Source organism: Marmota flaviventris, chromosome 17 (genome assembly GCF_047511675.1).
Source record: "Marmota flaviventris isolate mMarFla1 chromosome 17, mMarFla1.hap1, whole genome shotgun sequence".
NCBI classification, from domain to species: Eukaryota; Metazoa; Chordata; class Mammalia; order Rodentia; family Sciuridae; genus Marmota; species Marmota flaviventris.
The window spans coordinates 62714975-62737824 of record NC_092514.1 but is presented as its reverse complement, the minus strand read 5'-3'; the positions used below and the strand labels follow the sequence as shown (position 1 = coordinate 62737824).

Here is a 22850-nt window from a genome sequence, read left to right as displayed (position 1 = left end):
GCTGGCTTTGAATTTGTGATATTCCTGCCTCAGCCTCAAACCGCTTACAGGTGTGCGCCACTGTGCCCAGCAAACATTTTACTCTTAAAAAAAAACAAACTGTGGGTCAATAATGCCAAGCTGCATATTCAGAATATATTTTGAAAATATCATGGTACATCTTCCAAAGGTAAATTTCAGACTAGGTGTTTAAAAGTAAATTTCAGACTAGGTGTTTCTTTTGTATGCACAAAAAATTTTTAGATGACAAGGTTATTGAAAGACACAAAATAAAAACTGCACTGAAAAAATCCTTGTTAATTTAGTTTTCTAAATTAAAGAATAAAATAATTTCCCTAAAATGTGAAAACATACTTAGTCCCACAGTTTTGGATGAAATATAACATTCCACATATCTAATTCTCTAAATAAAAATATTAAAATATACAACATAAGATTTCCACTGTAAAGACTGTTGAGAAAGTATGTATGATCCTGGTTCCCACTTAGATTCCCTCAGATTAAAGAAAAGTAACTTAATTATCTGGCTTTAGTAATTATTTCCGTGCTATGCACATAATCCAAACATATATAACAGTACTTGTTATAAAATTTCTTACATTTTAATACTTACTCTTAATAAATCATCTATTCTTCCTTCTTTCTTCTCTAAGTCAGAATTCTTACTATTTTCTAGTGCAGATATTTTTTCTATTGTGAGGTCAGACTACAAAGACAAAGGCAATAGAAATTTAGGATCAGTCTCAAAATAATACATGTCAACACATTTGACTCATTACTTTTCTGCAAAAAAGTATCTGCTTACAAAAATGGCCTGGAATCATGTGGCTCAGGATATTAAATTCACTTTCCTCATCCCAATCTTCAAATCTTAACTATGGGTTCCTAAAATCTCACTACACCAGCATGTCAAAACTCAAGCTAATTCTGGAATCAAATATGAAAATTCTCAAAACTACTGTGCATTGAATAAAATAGAACTGCAGTACTCTAAAAATGAAATGAATTGAATAAAAAGACTCAAGGGCTGGAGTTGTGGCTCAGCAGTGGAGCGCTCCTCTAACACGTGTGAGGCCCTGGGTTTGAACCTCAGCACCACATAAAAATAAAGGTATTGTGTTCAACAACAAGTAAAATAAAATATTAAAAAAAAAGGACTCAAAGGGCAACTTGACCAAAAATCTCTAAGGAACAAACATGCCATCTAGTGGAAATAGGGAGCAATCAGAAGGGGAAAAGTCTATTTAACCATCTAGATGCTGGTGGTTCAAATAAAATTAAATTCCACAGGGTCACATAAGTTTTAAGATAAGAAATTCTAGATTGCTAGGCTTCCTGTCTTGAAAGCAACAGAGTGCCAAAAGAGGCTGCAAGAACACCCAATATACTACTGGTTAACTCAACACTAGAAAGGGAGGATATATCTATTATACTTTTCAGATACAATTGTTAAATGTTCACAACATTCCCTAAATTCTGAAGACTGTTTATCGAGGAAATTATACTGGTATAGCACAACTTAAGTTTAGCTCGGTCTTGCAAGGGAAGTAAAGGAATACATAAATTGACTAGTTCCAGAAAGTAGGTAATTATATTTATCAAAAGTATACTGTAAGCACTTTCCTAATAAGCATTTTGTAAACATTGTCTGAGGTAATAAGGATCAACCACATTTTACAGATAATTTCTTCTAAAAGAAGCTGAGGCCCAAGAAGACAAAGTATAAGCGGCAGAACCAGAATTGGAACCCAAGCCTAGAGACCTCAAAGTGCATACTCTTTCCATGCTGAAGTAAAACCATTTCTGCTACAATACACCAGAAAGGTAAAGAAAAGCCTCAAACAGCTATTGCACATTTTACAAAAACTTTAAATACTCATAATGCAAATTCTGAATATAATGCACACAAAAGAGATACAGTCAAAGATATAAGGGGAAGATCAAGTGAGGAATCACAGATTTTCTACATGTTTAGGTTTACTCCTAAGCAGAACTTCTCCACTGTTTATCAACCCCCAACGTACCTGGGTCTGTCTGTGCTGGATGGAGATCTGTTTTTGGGAGCTGCAGGAATGCTCTGTGTTGCCAGATCCTGTGGAAGAGGGACTGTTTTGCTGAGCCTATAATAAAGGTATATCACCAATCACAGAAAGGCTTGGCAGCTTTCTCCACAAACATTTTTATGAATACAAACAATTACTTCTATATAAAATAAATCCTATCTGATAAAAGTCAGAAGTCAGGGGTGCTGGGGTTGTGGCTCAGAGGCAGAGCACTTGCCTCACACAGGTGAGGCACTGGGTTCAATCCTTAGCACCACATAAAAATAAATCAACAAAATAAAAGATTTAAAAAAAAAGAAGTAGTCAGGGCCACAAGGTTAAGGTGAAAGCAAAACAAGTTGAATGAGATACAAGGGCTAGATATGGTAGCTTAAGACTATATTCCTATAAACAGGTTTTATTTTTATTTAATTAATTTATCTTTGAAGCCTGGGTCTCTCACATGGTAGGCAAGCACCCTACTACTGAGCTATACCCCAAACCTTCTAAATACGATTCAAAGTATCAAATACTTACAAATGAATTTTTTAAATGTTTAAGTTACAGAAATGGACAGTTCCTTCATGAGCGCTCTCTTGTCCAGCGAGGACGTCCACAGAACAGGGTAGAGGAGACTGTGGCTGCAAAGTCGCTAATCAAGACCTCCAGAGAACCAAGCAGGAAGCAGGTCTGATTTTATTGCGCAGTTACCATGTATATATACTCAGCCAGTAGCTAAGCAGATTACAGGCAGCCACCAATGCAATTTCTGCTAAGTGTCCTTGCAGTGAACAATTGAGAAGTGGGCCATGGAACAAGCGCAGGGACTACATAACACATGGCCTCACGCCCAGGGCTGTGCCTACGGGGTATGCAGCCTGCCACTCATGTGCCTAGCATGAGGGGAGTGGCCTGCCACTCAGATGCCCTTGACATATGCCACGCATACAGTACTCCATGCACTTGTCCCCACATTCCTCCAATAATTATTTGCTTTTTTCACTTATGTTTCAACATGTCTTTATCAGAAAAGGCAAGTGAAACATCCAATGCATAGGGGATACACATGAGTACAGACAGAAAGGACTACAAACTGTTATTCAGAAAACTCTCTAAATACACCAATATTATCCATAAACACTATGTGTATAAAACTTTAGGCTAATCTCCAATATTCTCACTGCTAACTGAACATTCTAAAGCATCTTTATTATTTATTTATTGTAGCACTAGGGATCAAACCCAAGAATCTCAGTCATGCTAGGCAAACACTCTACCACTGAAATATAATCCTGTTATGGCTGTAATCCCAGTGACCCTGGAGGCTGAGGCAGGACGATTTTGAGACCAACCTCAGCAATTTAGTGAGACCCTGCCTCAAAGCAAACAAACAAACAAATAAATAAATAAATATAAATAAATAAAAAGCGCTGGTGTGTGGGGCTCAGTGGTTAAGTTTTTGAATTACTGCTCTTACTCATTATTATATTAATAGTAATATAACCATTTATTGAGTAATAAGTATACGCTACATGCTTCAAAGTCATTGTCACATGTAATCCTTACAAAGTATTATAAGGAATTTTTTATTATTTCCATTTTACAGATAAAGAATATACAAATCAGGGCTGAGGTTGTGGCTCAGTGGTAGAGTGCTCATCTAGCACATTTGAGGCCCTGGGTTTGATCCTCAGCACCACATAACAACAAACAAAATAAAGGTATTGTGTCCAACTACAACTAAAAAATAAATAGTAAAAAAAAAAAAAAAAGAATATACAAATCAGCTGAGCACTGTGGTACATGCTCTTAATTCCAGCTACTCAGGAGAATGAGATAGGAGGATCATGACTTGAAGACCAGCATACACAACTTTAGCAAGACCCTGTTTCAAATTAAAATCGGCTAGGGATGTAGTTCAGTAGTAGAACCTGCCTAGCATGTGCAAAGCCCCAGCTTTAATCCCTAGTATCACCCAGAAAAACAAAAAACTACATATATACAACATTAATAAATATATCGATATATTATTAATAACTATCAATTATTAAATAATTAAATGTATTGATAAATATTAATATTTACATATAACTATGTAAGATCACAGAGCTAGTAAGTGGGGGAACTAGAATTGGAGGCTGTCTGCATCCACAATAACTGCTCTTAATCACCAGAGCAAACTATTACAGCTAGGTGGTAAGTAAGCTAATGAGTTCCTACACATTATTTCATGGAAGTATCACTACAGTCTTTTAAGGAGGGCAGTATAACTAACTCAATTTTTATTTCTTCATTCACTGACTATTTATAGAGTAGTCCCTTTATCTAAGCACTGTGTTGGGTTCTTGTGACACATGGCTGAAGAAGATGAACATAAACCATTGATCCTTATTTTGCCTTAATGAAACTTAAAAATGAAGAGAAGATTTAATGAATACTCAAATATGGGTGCAAAGAAACTGTTGAAAGAACAATTGTAACAAATGCAAAATTACAATTAGGAGAAGTACTTTAACACCACACAATAGGATATGAAAGCTAATCTAGAATAAAGGGGTTGACTTGAAAAAGTTAAAGATCTGAAGGTAATCAGAGTTAAAGACAGGAGATGATTGAATCATTCCAGGTAAAGAACATGGAAGAAGATGCTAGGAAAAGAGAAAAGACTGATATAGGGTTCAGAGAAGGTAAAAGAGAGGAACTCACCTCAAAGAGGCTGTTAAACAACTTGTGCAGCCAGTAAATGTCAGAATTGTGATTAAAAGCCAGGTCTATGTGATTCCAAACAACTGAAAATTATCTGTACCCTTTCTAAACTTCAGCAAAACCAACTGTTTCTTACTGATTAGGAGTCATCATTAAGAACCTTAAGTATTACACTGCACTATAATACAAGTATTGTCTCCTTCGGTTATCATTAGATTGCTTCTTGCAATCTTTTATTTTCATATTTGTTTTTAAATAAATTTGACTGAACTAAAGGGCTCTTCTATAAATTTATAGATTTTGATAGGGAGACTTTGCTAAAATGCTCATTTTCTAAGTTTTCTTCCAGCAAACTGATAGTACTAAAATATGATTTAGTGGGATACTTCTAAAATCTTTCTGTAAAAATACATATGATAAGAAGTGTAAAAGTTAACTGAGGAAGTGGGCTACAGTTGTTAGGAAAGCAAATGTAAATGAAAATAATGTTTTTAAAAGGTAAAAGGTATATACAAATATAAAATCCTAATGTGACAACATGAGCCCATAATGGGGAAAATGCTCTAATTTTGAGCACTTGTTTTATATTAATTGTGGACCTCTATGCCAAGTCCTGTGTTAAACACCAGAAATGCAAAACTGAAAAACAATAGCTTCCACTTTCCCACAAAGTCAAATTTCAGAATAATGTCCTAGGACAATGATAACACAATCTGCCCAGTTAGCCTGGTGCCACTGCAGCTATGAATTAAGCAGAGTTTTCCAATACTCTATTAGGCTTTCCAGAGAAAACAAAAGAAAAGAATGAGACAGTAAAATAAAATTTTTCTAAGATAAAAAGGGAAAATTTCAGAGTAAAACATCTACTACATGGTAAGCACTATTAATGGGAAAATAAAATGGTGGGTAGACTTCAGAGACAAAAAGATACCTTGATTTAAATAAATGTAGAAAAAGCATTCAAGACTCTTTCATGTTAAAAACATTTAACAAACTCAGACTAAAGGAAACTTAACCCCCCAAAAGGGCCATCTTTGAAAAATACACAATGAACATCATACTTATTTTCAAAGACTTCATGCTTGTGCTAAGAGCTGAAACAAGGCAAGACTGTCTACTCTCATAACTTATATTCAATGATGTACTTGAGTTCTAGCCAAGACAATTAAGCAAGAAAACAAAATAAAAGCACCCAGAATGGAAAGCATGTAAAACTGACTATTTTCAGATGAAACAATTTTATATGCAAAAAATCCTTTTAAAAAAACTATCAGAATTAACATATAGACTTCAGCAAGATTGCAGCATACAAGATCAACATTTAAAAAACTATGTGGGCAGGGATATAGCTCAGTTGATAAAGTGCTTGCTTCACATGCACAAGACCCTGGCACGCACGCGCGCGCACGCACACGCACACACACACACACACTCACAGACTGTATTTCTATCCTCTTAACAATCACCAATCTGAAAATTAAATTAAATGGATACTATTAAAATACAAGTAATCAAGAAGGATACTTAACAAAAGAAGTGCAAAATCTAGATGTTTAAAACTGTAAAACATGCCACCTATGATAATCCACACCTGTAATCCCAGAGACTGAGGAGGCTGGAGCAAGAGGATCACAAGTTTAAAACCAGCCTGGGCAACTAAGAATCTGCCTCAAAACAAAAACTCAAAAAATGGCCAAGAATGTAGCTCAAGTAAAGTCCTTGCCTAGCATGCATTAGCTCTGGGTTCAACTCCAGTTACTAGGAAAGGGGGCGAGGGGTGGGAGTATTGGTGAGAATGTAGAGAAATTGGAATATACTGCTGATCAAAATATAAAATGGTCCAGCTATTGTGAAAAACAGTTTGGTAGTTCTTCAAAAATACACCACATGACCAACAATTTCACTCTTCAGCATATTAAAAAAAGAAAGAAAGCAAACAAACATATCTAAACAAAAACCTGTACATGAATGTTCATAGTAATATTATTTATAATAATCTAAGTGTGAAATAATTCAAAGGTCCACCAACTGATGAAAGGATAAATAAAGCTAAGACCAGATGGGCACAAAAAGAATGATTATATTTACTTATGTACATCCATGAAAATCCATGAGGCCAGGACTTGGGATATAGCTCAGTGATACAACGCGTGCTTAGCATGTGCGAAGTCGTGGGTTCAATCCCCAGCACCAAGAAAAAAAAAAGAAGAGAAGAAAGAGAGAGGGAGGGAGGGAAGAAGAAAGAAAGAAAAAATCCATGAGGTCATAATGATATCAAAGAGGAAGCTATTTGTTACTATTTGATGAAGCCAATATTATAATCAACTCCCTATTTTAAAAATTAAAATTTTATTTTAAAAATTGAAATTGGTAATTAAAGGGGTTAAAAAGTAAGCATTTATCCTGCCTTTCTAGTAAAACTATGTCAATATAGTCTAAGAAGCAGAGATGATGAGAGGAAAGTTCTATTTCACATTAAAATAAACCCTAAATGAAGTATGGTGCTAGGCACAGTGGTGCATACCTATAATCCCAGCAACTCAGTAGGTTGAGGCAGAAAGATCCAAGTTCAAGATCTGCCTGGGCAACTTAGAAGGCCCTAAGCAATTTAGTGATACCCTGTCTTAAATTTTTAAAAAATTTAAAAAGGGGTTGGGGATGTAGCTCAGTTGTAAAATGCCCCTGGGTCCAATCCCCAGTACCAAAGCAAATAAACAAACAAAAAAATCTTTAAAAAAAAAAAAGTTAGTTTAAATATATAATAATAAATCTCAAAAAAGTATGATAATGTTAATTTGGGTATATAGAAAAAGGTAACTATTTTGTAGAAAATGCCTGTTAAATTATTTAGAGGGGAAGTCAAAAATTCTGAAATTATATACATCAGCATAAATAAAGCTAACTACATTGTTATTATCATTAGTAGTAGTAGTGGTAGTAGTAGTAGTAGTTTTTAAATTCAGTTTTGGGGGCTGCAGTTGTAGCTCAGTGGTAGAGTGCTTGCCCAGCATGTGAGAGGCCCTGGGTTTGATTCTTGTGTGTGTGTGGGGGGTGAGTGGGAGGTTTCAAACTTTCAATTACATCTGAATAATATTAAATGATACAGCTTTTAAGGAAATAATAGGCCTGGCATTAAAGGGGGAAAAAGAAAAGAAAAAGATCTAGTAGACCTTGACAAATTATTTCATTTAATAAAAACTAATTCGATGACTATGACTGTTTTCTTCTCAAAGAGTTCAATAAAATCATTTGGTTTTGCAATGCCCAATAATGAAACATAATAATAATTATAAAAGTTCCTCAATCACTTTCAGGTCTTTTAGAATAATTTTCAGAATAGAAAAAGACTCAGTTATAGGTAAAATAATAAACTAAATATCACACACTTAGTAACAATGACTAAAAACGTGAAAGATACCAAAGGAAGGCTAGGTAAACATTATGAGTATGTTAAGCTTATCTTTCATATGGGGAGTAAATAGATCTTGTTTAAAATTGATTAAATAAGAGATATACTATTTGAAGTTAAAATGGTAATCAATAGAAAAATCTAAACAACAAAATGTCAGTAATGGTTCTCTCTCCAAGGAGTACAGAGCAAGGATTTTCACTCGTTCCCCATTGATTTAAAAAACAAATTTCCTATGTTACATAATTTTATATATTAAAAGATCAAATTCCTACTATTCTATCACCTACTATTTTTCTCAGCACATTTAGAGATATTTCATTTTTAGCATATACACAGCTATTTCACTTTTTTGTCAATTATATAGCATTCCACCGTATAAATGTATTATAATTTATGTAACAACCCCATCTATGAAAAGTGCTTTTATTAATTCATGCAACATATAATTACATTGAATTCCTTTCAGAGCAAATCCCATTCAGGGCATTGGAGATACCGAAATGAACAGAGCAAAGTCTTTGACCTGTGGAGCTTATGTTCAAGAGTAACACCCAAAGAAGTACATTATAAGAATGTTAGCTGGTGATAAGACTAAGAAGAAAAACAAAGCAGGGCATTAGAGCTAGATACTAGGTGAGGCAGTCAGAGAGGAACTGTTATTTCATACAGTCTAGTCAGACCAAGAATACTGAGCGAGTAGGAGGCATGCTAATATCTAGGGCAACAATGTTACGGCAACAGTGAGTATAAAGGTCCTGAGGTAAGAGCACTGCTGGTAGCATCTGAATAAAAAGGGAGCCAGTGTGAATGAAACTTGATAGTTACAAGAGATGAGGACATGGAGGACAAACCACATAGGGGCATTTTAAAGACCTTTTGGAAAGTAGAGTGGCAGGCTTGGACTTAAAGTTTCAATAAAATCACCATGTTTTGTCACAAAGAGATTAAAAGGGAAATCAAGGTGGAAGCAAGGAGTCCAATTAGAAGGCCAAAATTTCAGAGGGAGACATGGTTTAGAATGGAGGCAATAGTTGGTGGGGGTAAGGTGGGAGTAGAACTCTAAACACAATCTGAAGATTTATTGATAGCTTTGAATTTGGGGTATAATAAAAAGAGAAGATAAGAGAGAGATAAGAATGACTCCAAGAGTCTTAGTCTGAAAAAGAAGAAGAGTTGACAATATTGAGATGTGGAATGCTGTGGGGAAAAAAAGGTTTTGAGTGGAAGAACAGAATGGAGTTCAGTTTGGGATATGTTAAATTTGATATGCTTGTTAGAAAGAGGAGATGACTAGAAGCAACTGACTATATAGGGCTGGAATTCAGGGCAGAGATGTGACTACAAGCATACACATAGGAACCCTCTGCACATAGGTGATAGGCATTAGTAAACAAAGAAACGAGATGAAAATAAATAGAAAATTAAGGAGAATAAAAAGGAACACTGAGTCCTGGAACATGCCAATGTTGAGAGGTTCTGGGAGAAGGGAACAATTCACCTACAGCTAATGAAAAATGCTGGATGAATTCTGAGAAATGATCACTGGGTTTAGTAACATAGAGATTACATCCTCTAAAACACTTATCGAGGAAAACTGCTTCCAATTTTTGTAATTACAAATATCTCAACAAAAATCTTTGTAGTTTCATGGGAATGGAATTTCTGGACCCAAGGATATATAAACTTAACAAAATGACTATTCTAATTAATTTCTAGTTAGTATAAAACTACCCATCTCCATTATTATCACCTACATTGAGAATTATCAAATTTATTAATCCTTGACAATTTGATAGTTCATGAACGTTATCTTGTGTTATTTGGAATTTCTTTTATGGCCTAAGTTGAGCTCCCCCCCCAAGATTAGTTGTTTGGCTTTTTCTTTCCTTTAAAGCTGCCTTTGCAGTGGTGACTTCAGTTCTGAAAGACACTCCTAATAATGGAATGATAGGGCAATGGAGCATTCTCTTACTTTATACCACCCTTATACCTGATGGGGCAGAGAAACCAAGGGAAATAATAGCTTTTGATTCCAATTGCATTATAACTTGGCAAATTAAAATGAAGTCAAGCTTTTATAATACTTGAATTCTTGTTCTTCAAAAAGGGAGAAATAAGTAAGTTGAACAAACAGACAGCTGAATATTCCTGGAAAAAATAAGTATATGAACACTCCAAAGGGGTTAGAAGACAAGTTTGTAAGAGCCCTGCCTACATATTGAACTGTACTGACTTGAATTGGTTTATATAAGTGATGGCTGAAGTTTAGAAAATTTATTTTTAATTATACAAATATTCTGGTTGTAAAGAATTAACCTGCATTTTCTTTGCTTTTTTGTCAATCTAAGATTATACATTCCTTCCCACTCAGTGCTCAGACTTCAACAAAGCAGCTGCTTTCAGGAGCCTGAACCAGGAGGGACTGAATAAAAGCACAATAACTCTAGAAGGGATAGAGAATGAAAAATATCCCCATCTCTACTAAAATAATTAACCCAACTTCATCAAGAAGCCCCAGGACAATGACAAGCATCTGAATAAATTGAGCCTTAGTACTCACTGAAACGAAAGTAAAGCAGAGGCCAGCACCCCTTTGTGCTAACTGTTCTGTGTCAAGCCGAGGTTTTGCTAGCATCACTGACATGAGGGTTGGCAGAGCAGATTGTTCCTCTGGTGCCTCCTTTGCAGCACTGCCATCTAAACCATAGAGGGGCTGCTCTACTCGCCGCTGGAAAACATTAAAGAAAATACATAACATAGATGAGAAAGAAAATCTGATAGTGCCAAATTATTCAACACGTTAAAATATAGTTAGAAAATATAAGATGAATGAATTAAAAGAAAACAAACTTCTCAGGAAAACAATTATAGCAAGGATAACAACATTATCACTGGGTTATTACCTATCTATAAACCTGACTTAATATCTTACTCAAATTTTGTTCAATGACATTTTAAAGGTTCTATGTTTATATAACTCTGAACTTGGAGATTACTTTGTAGAGATTGATAAATGAACTTCATAATACTCTATCCTATACAAGGTATGTTATTTCCATCCTGTAGGTAAATAAAGAATTAAGACAACCATCCCATGACTTTATAAACCGGACTTACTTCACTCTTCTCTTTTCTATACCTTACATGCATTCTCTTTTCTATACCCCTTACATGCAAAAAAATCTAAAATACATGCAAACAAAACAACCATAATACACTAAAATAATAATAAATCATAATTATGGTTTATTCCAGAAATATAAGAATGGTTAAATAAAAGAAAATCTACTAATGTAATCCATTACAATGTTAGGGGAAGAAAATTATGATTTTCCCTTTGGATGTCAAAAAGATTTGCATATTTTTGGTCAACTTTTAAAAAACCAAGGTACCCAATTTTAATACCTGAAAGAGTACTTTTTCAAAAATCAGTAGAAAATGTAATTAATGATGCTACACTAGAGACCCCTTTAACTAAAATTAGGAGCCAGGCAGGGGTGACACATTAATTCATTCAACATTGTTACAGAAGTTTTAGCCAAGATAATGATGAGGAATAAAATTGGGAGAATAGTCAAAAGTGTCATTTTTGGATGATATAAATATTCACAAAGAAAACCAAGCAAATCAACTGAAAAACTGCTACAATAAACAAGCAAGTTCAGTAAGATGGCCGCACACAAAATAAGTGTACAAAACCTAGTAGACTCCCCCAGATACCAACAATAATTAATTATAATCAGAGCATATAATGGAAGAAAAAGCAGATTCAAAATAGTGAAAAAATTGGTCTGGGAGATGGGGTGCACACCTGTAATCCCAGCAATCTGAGAGGATGAGGCAGGAAGACTGCAACTTTAAGGCTAGCCTCAGCAAGCTAGCAAGGTCTAAGCAACTTAGCCTCAAAAGAAAAAAAGGAAAGACTGGGGAGGTGACTCAGTGGTTAAATGCCCCTAGTACCTAAAAAGGAAAAGAAACAAAAAAAGGGCTGGGGATACAACTCAGTGGTAGAGTGCTTGCCTGGCATGCATGAGGCCCTGAATTTGCATGTAAATAAACAAAATAAGTAAATAAATTTTAAATATAAATAAAATAGCAGGAAAAAAATCTATAAAATACTAAAACAAGTTATACATGGAGTATAATTTCCCACAAGAATGGGAAGTTATACTCCATGTATGTATAATATGTCAAAAATACATTATACTGTCAAGTGTAGCTAAAAAGAACAAATAAAAACTTTGAAAAAAGAAATTAAAAAAGCAAAAGCAATTATTTAAAACAAAAAATAAAAAAGAAATATGAAGGACAGCCAAGCGCACACAATATCACATGCCTGTAATCCCAGCGACTCAAGAGGTTGAGGCCAGCCTGGGCAATGTAGCAAGACCCTGTCTCAAAATGAAAAATAAAAAAGGGATGGGGATGTAGTTCAGTGGTAGAGCATTATAAGGTTCAATACTCAATCCTGGGGTGAGGGGAGGAGGAGGAAGAAATATGAAGAATACATGTGAAGAAGACTACATAGCTTTACAGATGAATATAAAAGATTATGTAAATTAAATGGTGATTTCATGTTCTGGAATTCAAATTGTCTAGATAGCAAATTTCACCAAAAACCACTATTTACAAGGTTTATTTATTTTGTTTTGGGCCTTTCAAAGAGGAAGAGTTATGGTAGAATAGTGGTCATATAAGTTCACTTTTCATGTTTGTTCTGGTGGAATTTAACAAATTAATTTTGAGATTCACTTGAAAAAATGGTGAAAATTAGCCACATAATTTTTGATAAAGAATACCAGGGACACTTGACTAGATATCAAAACATACTATAAAGTTACATTAAGTATAAGAACAGACAGACTGACCAGTGGCACAGAAAAGAGAATTCAGAAACAGATTCATATAATATGGATATGTTATTTGTGACTAGAGTACATTTCACATTATTGGGTATTTATTAAAAAGATGATGGGATATTTGTAAAGTATTAAGAAAAAAGGGTAAAGTAGATTCCTACCTTATATGTAAAATTCATAAGAAAACATTAAAAAAAAAGTACTTTTATACCTTTTTACTGGTAAAGGACATTTAAAATATGACATGAAAAATATAAAACATATAGGAATACCTATGAATAACACAAAACCCATAAAGTCATAAATGAAAAACATTGACAAATTTGATTTCTTCAAATTTCTATACTCCTAAATGTTAAGTATCAACATAAATTTATAAGACAAGATTACAAATAGGCAAAAAAATATTTATGATATAAATGATGAATTAGCAACAACCCCCTCTCCTCACGCCGTACTGGGGATCAAGCCCAGGACCTTGACATGCTAGGGAAATGATCTACCACTGAGCTTATCAATCTTTTTTTTTTTTTTAATTTTTTATTGTGGGTTGTTCAAAACATTACAAATTTCTTGACATATCATATTCCACACTTTGATTCAAGTGGGTTATGAACTCCCACCTTCACCCCATACACAGATTGCAGAATCACATCAGTTACACATCCATTGATTTACAAATTGCCATACTAGTGTCTGTTGTGCTCCACTACCTTTCCCATCCTCCACCCTGAGCTTATCAATCTTAATAACATGCTTCTATTCATCATTAAGAAAAAAAAATATTCCAATAGAGAAACAGGAAAAGGACCTAAACAAGAATTAAAAGAAAAATAGAAAAAGCCATTCCACATATGGAAACGTATTTAATATCACTAGTGAAGAAATGCAGTTAAAATAAGGTATTTTTGTCATTGGCAGACATTATAATGACAAAATCAGTATTAGTGTATGCAGAAATTGGTAATCTTAAACTGCAATAACCTTCTAGCAATTTACATGGTGACTTTTTAAAATAACATACTTGGGAATTGCAATCAAAGAAATTTACCTGAAGAAAAAAAGATGCATAAAGTATGTACAAAGACATTCTTTACAACGCTATTTATAGAATACACAGATGTTTACAGGATATTGGTTAAATAAAATAACACAATGAAAATGAGGAAAATTATAATGTAAACATACATGTACACAACCAGCAAAGGTCTAGAAACACTTTGCCTCACTGGACTCTTCTTTAGAAACCGTTCTTTTGGAAGGTGCCTTCTATTATACCACTTTGAAATAAGAATTGCCAAATTTTTATAGTCTACCTATACTTCATCAGGAAAAGCTATTTAACATTTTCACTGTAGGCAATAAAAGTAAAACAAGCCAATCACATGATTCTGACAAAGGAGTTTAGTTTTTCAATCTACAAATAAAGTCCTCTTCAAGATTAATGTTTCTACTATACCAAAAGTAACAGCCTAAATTCAGGTTCCAGAATACTTATGATACCCATTTATCACAGTGTACGCTCACTACTTAGGTAAATGTATATATCTCTGAAGCCATGATACTAAAATAAATCATTCTGCCATATATTCAATGAATGTCTGCTAAAGTCTAAAAAATGTTAAAAATTTTCTGTAAATATAGGCAGGCTAAGATGTCTAAACCAATTTTCTTTTCGAAAGCAACTATAAAGAGAGGATAAAATATTTTGAAAGGACATTAAAAGCACTTAAGATTTGACAAAATATAAGGAATCTGCCAGGGAAACAAATCTAAGGAAAATTAGGAACAGAAGACAAGTAAAAAATCACCAAAGTCATATGTGGCCCTAAAGGCACCTGCAAATATTGAATTTCCATGTCTAGGGCACTGTGGTGCCCAGCAGACAGGTCTATCAACAAGAAACCCTTTCCAGTTCAAGCTGGGTGGGTCTCCAATACAGCTGGACTGCACTCTCAGTAAAAGGGTAAACCAGAGGAAAATTTCTCCCACCCTGGAGGTGGGCAAGAAGTTGCCTTGACAGTGCAGGGGTCCGGAGTTCCCCTGAAAAATGCTAAGATAATACAAATCAATATTTCTTAATGGTTGAGACAAAAAAGAAAATAAACCAATCAAACAAAATACAAGCCATAAACTCAGTAAAGTAGTATTAGAGAGGTAAAAATCTCTAAGCACTAGAAAGATGCCAATAAAAATTCTCCCTGTGAACCCACACTCATCCTAGACTTTGAAGAAACCGCACAAATAATTTTTCAAGAACAATGAGGAGCACACTGCTAGAAAACAAAACACAAAAGAAACAAAGTCATAAGCAATAACTAAGCAAAGCAAGAAATAGCAGGAATGGATTCATAAATAATTTACATACCAGAATTATCTGACAGAGATTATAAAATAGCCACCTGTACAAGCTTTAGAAAAAATAAAGAGGGTGACACAGGGCATGGTGGTGCATGCCTGTAATCCCAGCAACTTAACTCCAGCAGAAGGATCACAAATTCAAGGTCAGCATTGGCATCTCAGGAAGATGTGTCTCTCTTTTTTTTTTTTTTGTGGTGTTGGGGATTGAACCCAGGGCCTTGTGGGTTCAATCAACTGAGGTCATACCAACTGAGCTACAGCTCCAGCCCTCAAATTTTTAAAAAATTAAAAGGGATAGGGATGTAGCACAGTGGTATACTTCTAGCTGCAATCCCCAGTACTACAAATATAAATAAATACAGGTATAATTTTTTAGGGGTGGGGGATGGTTAATGGGGATTGAACTCAGGGACACTTGCCCAATGAGCCCATCCTCAGCCCTATTTTGTATTTTATTTAGAAACAGGGTCTCACTGAGTTGCTTAACACCTCGCTTTTGCTGAGGTTGGCTTTGAACTCGCAATCCTCCCATCTCAGCTTCCTCAGCTGCTGGGATAGATATAAATAAATACAGGTCAATGGTAGAGTACTTGCTTAGCATGCATGGAGCACTGAATTCAATCCTCAGCACCAAAATAAATAAATAGATAGATAGATAGCTTAAAGCTATCTGTGGGGACTATTTCTTAAAAAGCTACAACAAAGGCTGGGGTTGTGGCTCAGTGGTGGAGTGCTTGCCTCACACATGTGAGCACTGCGTTCAATCCTCAGCATCACATTAAAAAAATAAATAAATAAACAAAATAAAGTTATTTTTTAAAAAAAGCAACAAGGGGCTAGGGCTGTAGCTCAGTGGCAGAGGGCTTGCCTCACACATGTGAGGTACTGGGTTCAATCTGTCTACAACTACAAAATATTGGGGGAAAAAAAAAAGCAACAACAAAAATTAAGAAACAAATGGGGTTAACAGCAAATTAGAGTGAAAACCCAGATAATTTTGGTGCTGAAAGGCAAAAGTATCCAAATAGAGACAAAAAGAATATAAAAAAATGAAGTTAAGAGGCATGAGGCGTGGTGATAAAATAGATGGTCTGACATATGGTTTGCTGAGAGGAGGAAAAAAGGAATGGGGCAGAAATGATTTATGAAGAGATAATGGCTAATTATATCTGGAAATGGTAAAACACAACAACCTACAGATTCTAAAAGCCCAACAAATCACAAGCAAAAGAAAAAAAAACCTTCCAAAAATCAGGGAAAAATAAAGTTATTTCAACAAACAAAAACCTAGAGTTAAATCCTAGCAGACATATATTAAAGGAATACTTCAGGCAAAAAAGAAAGTGACTTCAAATAGAAGGTATAAGATGCAATAAGAAAATATCCCCTCTCCTCCAAAAAGTAAATATACAGATAAATCTAAATGAATAGGGAGAGCATAAAACAATAATGTTTTATGAGATGTTTTATTATTTGTATTTTTGGTTTTTTGGTGGTCCTCAGGATTGAACCCAGAGGCACTCTACCACTGAGCTATATTTCTAGGCTTTTTATTCTTTCTATCTATCTATCTATCTATCTATCTATCTATCTATCTATCTATCTATTTGAGACAGGGTCTGCCAAGTTGCTAATGCTGGCTCTGAACTTGTGATCCTCTTACTTCAGTTTCCCAAGCCATTGGGATTACAGGTGTGTACCACCATGCTTGACTTATGACTTTTTAAAATACAAAATAAAAAACATCCCCTGCCCCCAACTAAGTCAGTAGAAGGGTAAATAAGTTAGTGCTCCAAGATCAGCATTTGACACTTGGGAAGAAGGTAATATTGGCATATTTAATATGCATGTTGGAATTTCTGAGAGAAACACCAAAGAGGACCTAGCTGCTATTAGAAGAAGAAAACATGAAATGATTACACAATGACAACAAAAAAATCTATCTAAATGAAAATAAAACATGAAAGAAAAAAGAAGATAAAAGAGGCAAGACAAGCAGAAAACACACTAAAAGGCAACATATTTAATAAACCCAGTATAATGATGTTTATTAAATGTAAATAGAATAAAAGTTAAAAGAAAAATTTTAGGTTGTATAAAGAAAAAAAAAAAGAACAGTATGATATTTGCCAGAAAACATATTAGCAAAAAGTCAAAAGTATAAGAATGAAAGGTGTAGAGCCATATGCAGTGGCATGTATCTGTAATCCCAGCAACTCAGGTGGCAGAGACAAGAGGATCACAAGTTTGAAGCCAGATTAGGCGATTTAGCAAGACTCTGTCTCAATATAAAAAATAAAAAGAGCAGGGGATATAGTTCAGTGGTAGAGCACCCTTCTGTACTGCTAAAGCAAAATGAGGAGGAAAGAAAAAACAGCAAAAAAAAAAAAAAAAAAAGACCCTACTCTCATGAAATTATCATTCTAGTCAGAGAAGATTAAAAACAAATTATAGAGTTAAAAACTGAAATAAATTATTAAATAAAACGTTATTTTAAAAAATACCACTAATCAATGGCAATGATCTCCAATAAACACAATATGAATAAATCTCACACAAGTAAAAAGAAGCCAGACATAAAAGTTTACAAAAAGTATAAAAACAGGGGGTAAAAAAGTTATGCTAGACAGCAGTGATATCTGGTGACAGAGAGGGGGTTAAAAAATTGAAGGGAACACAGTGGACTTCTACAGAGTTGGTAATAGTTTTGTTTTTTATGCTGGTACAGTTTGTGAAAACTCACTGAACTACAGACTTAACACTGGGTATGTGTACTCTTCTATAAGTATAAAACGTGAATCATTAAAAAATGTTAAGTATATATCAAAATTTATGTGTGTGTATGCATTTGGGTATAGGGGGGAAGAAATTAAGAATTAAACTAAAAAACAAGATTCAAGGACTAGAAACAGAGTGACAAAATTAAAGAACTGCAATTTTGGAGAAGCTGGACAGCGAAGACCATTCTGCTAAGGTCTTTTTGTTTTCCCCTTTTTAAAAATTTTTGAGGCAGGCCTTGCTAAGTTTCTGAGGCTGGATCTGAACTTGGTGATCGTCCTGCTTTAACCTCCCAAGTTGCTAGGACTAAAGGAGTGCACCACCCCTCCTCTCTAACGTCGTTTTTGAGCAACAAAACGTTGAAGTGATTGTTGGTATAGGGAAAAGATGAGTGAATAACAAGACTGTTAGAGTCTGCAAACAAGTCAAAATAACACCTGGCATTTTGCCAGGGGAATGTTAGAGTTCATAAACAAGTCTGGATGGTGCCTGGCAAAATGCCAGAGGGAGTGGTTTGAGAAGTAACAAAAACAAGCCATTAAGTGTGGAGATTCCTTATTGGTTGACTGATGTATCTAGTTTATGTTAATTAGATAAGCTGTGTGGAATGTATAAATACTGCTCCTGTCCTGCAATAAACGGCTCCTACTCCTGCTGTATCAACGTACACAAGTTATTCGTCACCCCCCCAGTTATTTTGCTGCAGCCGGACTGCGGCACAAGACAAAGATCATGAAGCAAAAAAGCACTTCACAGTGTTGGAGGAGGCCAGTGTGGCTGTCACTGCATGGGTGACAGGGGGATGATCACACAGGGGCTGTTAAGCCACAGTGTCAGAAGCAAATGAACAGTTCTAAACAGAGGAATGGCAGAGTGATCCTTAAATGCTCTCTCCTTTTTAAATTTATTTCAGTTGTAAATGGACCTTTATTTTTATTTATTTATATGTGGTGCTAAGAATCAAACCCAGGGCCTCACACACGCTAGGCAAGTGCTCTACCCCTGAGCTACAACCCCAGCCCCTGAGACTTTTCTTAACAATCACTCAGGCACATGTGAGACAAGGGGAAAAAATAGGGAGACTATGCTGGACACTAAGGCAGAGATCCAAAAGATCAGAAAAGTGTTGGAATCTAATATGTTTTAAAGGAAAAACAGGGTTTTCTGGTGGATTATATTTAGGGAACGAGTTATAATCTGAATAACTGGATGAAAAACACTGCCCATTTACCAGGATAGGTTAGATTATAGGAAGAGCAGTTTGTTGTTTTGGTATGAAGGGTTCCATTTTAGACATGTAGAAGTTCAAGTTGTGTGTTAGATACATACTTGTAAATGTCAAATGGGGAGTTGGATACATAATTATCAGAACCCATGTGAAGGATGCGCAAGTTCATTCATCCCAAGTCATATATAAATACTGGTGCAAGAGATACCTTACTACAATATCTAGCTCAGGTATTATCAACCTTGGCACTATTGACATTTTGGATCAGGTAATTCTTGCTGTAGGGAGGTTGTCTTAATAGAATGTTTACTAACATCCTTGGCCTCTGCCCGGTGTTGATTCAAATAGTATGTCAGATGTGAAGTAGGAGCACATGAAAGTTCTTTTCCTGATTGTTTCTATTTTCTCAGTAAAATAAAAAAGCAAGAGCATCAGTTTAAAGTTTGGAGGTTTGCAGGACAAAATTTTCATTGAGGAAAGGGAACTAACTAGAAATACAGCAGGACTAGCAGGCAACTAGAGGCACACCTGAGGTTAGTGGTCATGAACATAAAGTGAGATCAATCAACTTGAGTGAGTGTTGTTTTTCTTCAGCCACAGTGACCTGCTTAATTAAAGGCAGGCAAGGTAAAGGTAGAGAATTAGATTTAATTATGGCTGGTTTTTTTCCAGGCAAATATGATGAAGAAAGAGTAAAGGAATTAAGTAGTATACACAAATCATTGACTATAATAATGAAGGACAGAATATAAGTGGGATGATAAAGAGCTTCTCCGTGCAATGGAGAAAGGAAATTAAGGTTTGGTTCCTATTTCAATATCTTATATATGCTTAGATTTGCATATGATGAAGTCCAGTCATATTCATAAAGCTAGCAGAAAAAGCCTACAGATCATTAAATACATCTCTTTTGTCTTTAGGTACAAACTTAAGTGGCATATGATGGATGGTCACAATATAAAAATCAAAAAAGAATTTCAGGAAGAAAAAAGTAATGGACAACATTCAGAAATGCAACAAAACATATCTCCCAAATATAATCTGCAATCTCATTTAATATTTTTAAACTTTAATTGGTTTAAAACCTAAGGAAAAAGAGACACCAGCCTCCTCAAGAGTTATCTAAGAACCTATCCAAATAGCTCTACATATCAAACATTTCTAACATTTAAAAAATATGGTAAGGATGAAAAAAAATCCTAACAAAAAAATCCTAAGTTGTCATTTTAACTTATGTTTTCATAAGTATGTTAACAATTACAATCATCCTGATGCCATGTTTTAATGAGCTAGTAGAAGGGAAGGAAGTGCATTTTAAAATGCTTTAAAAATATAAAAATCTAAATCACTTAAGAAAAGAGCAGTATTATCCAACTCTATTAAGGAAAAGAAAAACAACCTTCCTAAACAAGCAGATCTAGGATGAAAACTTACAATTTCAGCAACCCCAATCCCAAAGATCCCACCTAAGGCAACACCTACAGCATTATGGACAGAGTGCTCTTGAGTACAGAGGTCTTGATTAGTATCAACAAATTATTCAAAGACACTGGAGCAAATTAACACAGAATCCTACTCTGGCTAGTTCAGGAATATCAACCTCACCACTACTGACATTTGTATCAATAGTAACAGCGGCTGTCCTAACTTCACAGGATGTTTATCAGTCTCTGCCCAGTAGACAATCAAAATGACACCAGATATTGACAAATATTCCCTAAGGGGCATTAACTGCCCGAAACTGAAAATCACTTAATGATGTACAATGTTTTTAAGACCTTGGGATCTCACTTAAAGTCTGGGCAAAAACCTATCTCAAATCTGTATGGCATTAGCTTTTCTACCACTGAGTGAGCCCTGGAGGTAATTCAAATACTAGGACCTGAAACAAACTTTAAAAGAAAAAATTAGAACATGTGAGTATAGCAAGGATAAAAAGCTCATGTTTGGACTGGAATCACTTCCTTGACAGATAAATGAGCTATACAGGTTTAGAGGCAATTTATTATACTGAGAGAATAGGACCAGCTCTTGAACAAAGTTAATTTACTGGTACTGACATGAATCTAAGTCTGATTCATAGGCAACAGCATGAAGTTCTCTCCCTGATGCCTAATTCCCCATGGGTAATTAATGGAAAAAAAAAAAACTGCTGAGTGTTCCTGGGCTTCTGGTCTCCTATAACAGGTGTCAAATTTCTCCAGGTGAATGCTTACCGGTAAGGGATTGGATAAGGAATGTTGCGGTGAGGATCGTGCAACTGGTGGAACACTTCTGCCAGGGCTGGTTCCTGGCCCGCTTCCCCCAGCAAACTGGCCAACAGGGAAAAATGGATATGAATAATTCAAAACAGTACTATGCTTCAGATAGGAGAGTAAAAGATTAAAACACAAACAGGTGTTAATTATACATGGCCCCCTTAAGTCAATACATCTTATTCTAGAGAGAAAATGCCACATAAGCCAAACTCCACTATCTTTTCAACTAGATTTTTTAAGAAAGAGCTCCTACAGAAATGACTAGAAAGCTGAAAGTGTATGTGGTTTTGAAAAGACATGAGAGAAGAATGTATTCCCTTCTTATCTCAAAATACACAAAGCAGAAAAACAGTGGTGCAGTGGGTGTTAGTCTTTAATACCACTAAGGATGGGCCATGTTCCACTGGACTAAGGGAAGAGGACAAAAGAAGAGTCCAAGTCATTCCACCTTAATCTTTGAAACACACAAAACCTAGTCTGGTCAGAAGGAAAGAAAAATCACCTTATATGTGAATTCTTATATCATCACAGATAAGACACATAATAATTTTTAAAAAAACCTTAAATTTACGAAGTCAGCATCAATTTCCTCTTATTGAGAAATGGGGCAGCATTAGGTTGATGAAGACGGGGAGAAAGAGGGTGGGGAAATCATAGCAAAGGCAAAATAATTGCTTTCTAATGCTGTAAATGAACACAAGGACTTTGGTTTTCATAAAAATCACTGCAGAATTTTTTTCCCAAAAAAGTAAACTTACCTCAAAGTAATCACTAATTTTATGTCCCCTAGGAGTGCCTTTCCCTGAAAATGAAACCAAAGTAAGTACAGTTTTTCCAATGCATATGTAAACCATCATTCACCAAAATGCATTATGTATTCAGTAACCGCAAACACTGCTACCATCAACTTTATTTTATCAAATGAACCAAAATACCTGTACTCTAAGAACAGACTGTTCACTCCATACAATAAGTAACTGAACAAGGAGTGCAGGAAAGAATTTTTCACAGCTTGTTTTCCATTAAGATGCAATAATCTTCCTTTTATAAATACTAACAAAATGTGCCATAATTGGGAAATAAAACAAAACTTCATCTTTAATCCGCATCCCAATTTAAGAAAACAGAGGTTCAAACAAACTTATCACAACTACAGAGTTGATTCTATTTCACACAGAACTACATAATATTGTTATGTTGGAAGAA

General features: G+C 35.0%; 1 protein-coding gene across 4 annotated transcripts in view; it reads right to left on the bottom strand.

Moving 5' to 3' along the window:
• The window catches only part of Tlk2 (tousled like kinase 2), a 115880-nt gene that overhangs the window by 49874 nt on the left and 43156 nt on the right, over positions 1-22850 (bottom strand). For 3 of the 4 annotated variants that reach the window (XM_071603778.1, XM_071603779.1, XM_071603780.1), the window contains exons 5-9: positions 22403-22446; positions 21603-21698; positions 10721-10888; positions 2025-2120; positions 614-706 (exon numbers count right to left, since the gene is read on the bottom strand). In XM_071603778.1, coding sequence (XP_071459879.1) covers positions 614-706; positions 2025-2120; positions 10721-10888; positions 21603-21698; positions 22403-22446 — 497 coding nt within the window. The remainder of the gene's footprint in view (positions 1-613; positions 707-2024; positions 2121-10720; positions 10889-21602; positions 21699-22402; positions 22447-22850) is intronic. The other variant, XM_071603781.1, reaches the window with a different exon arrangement.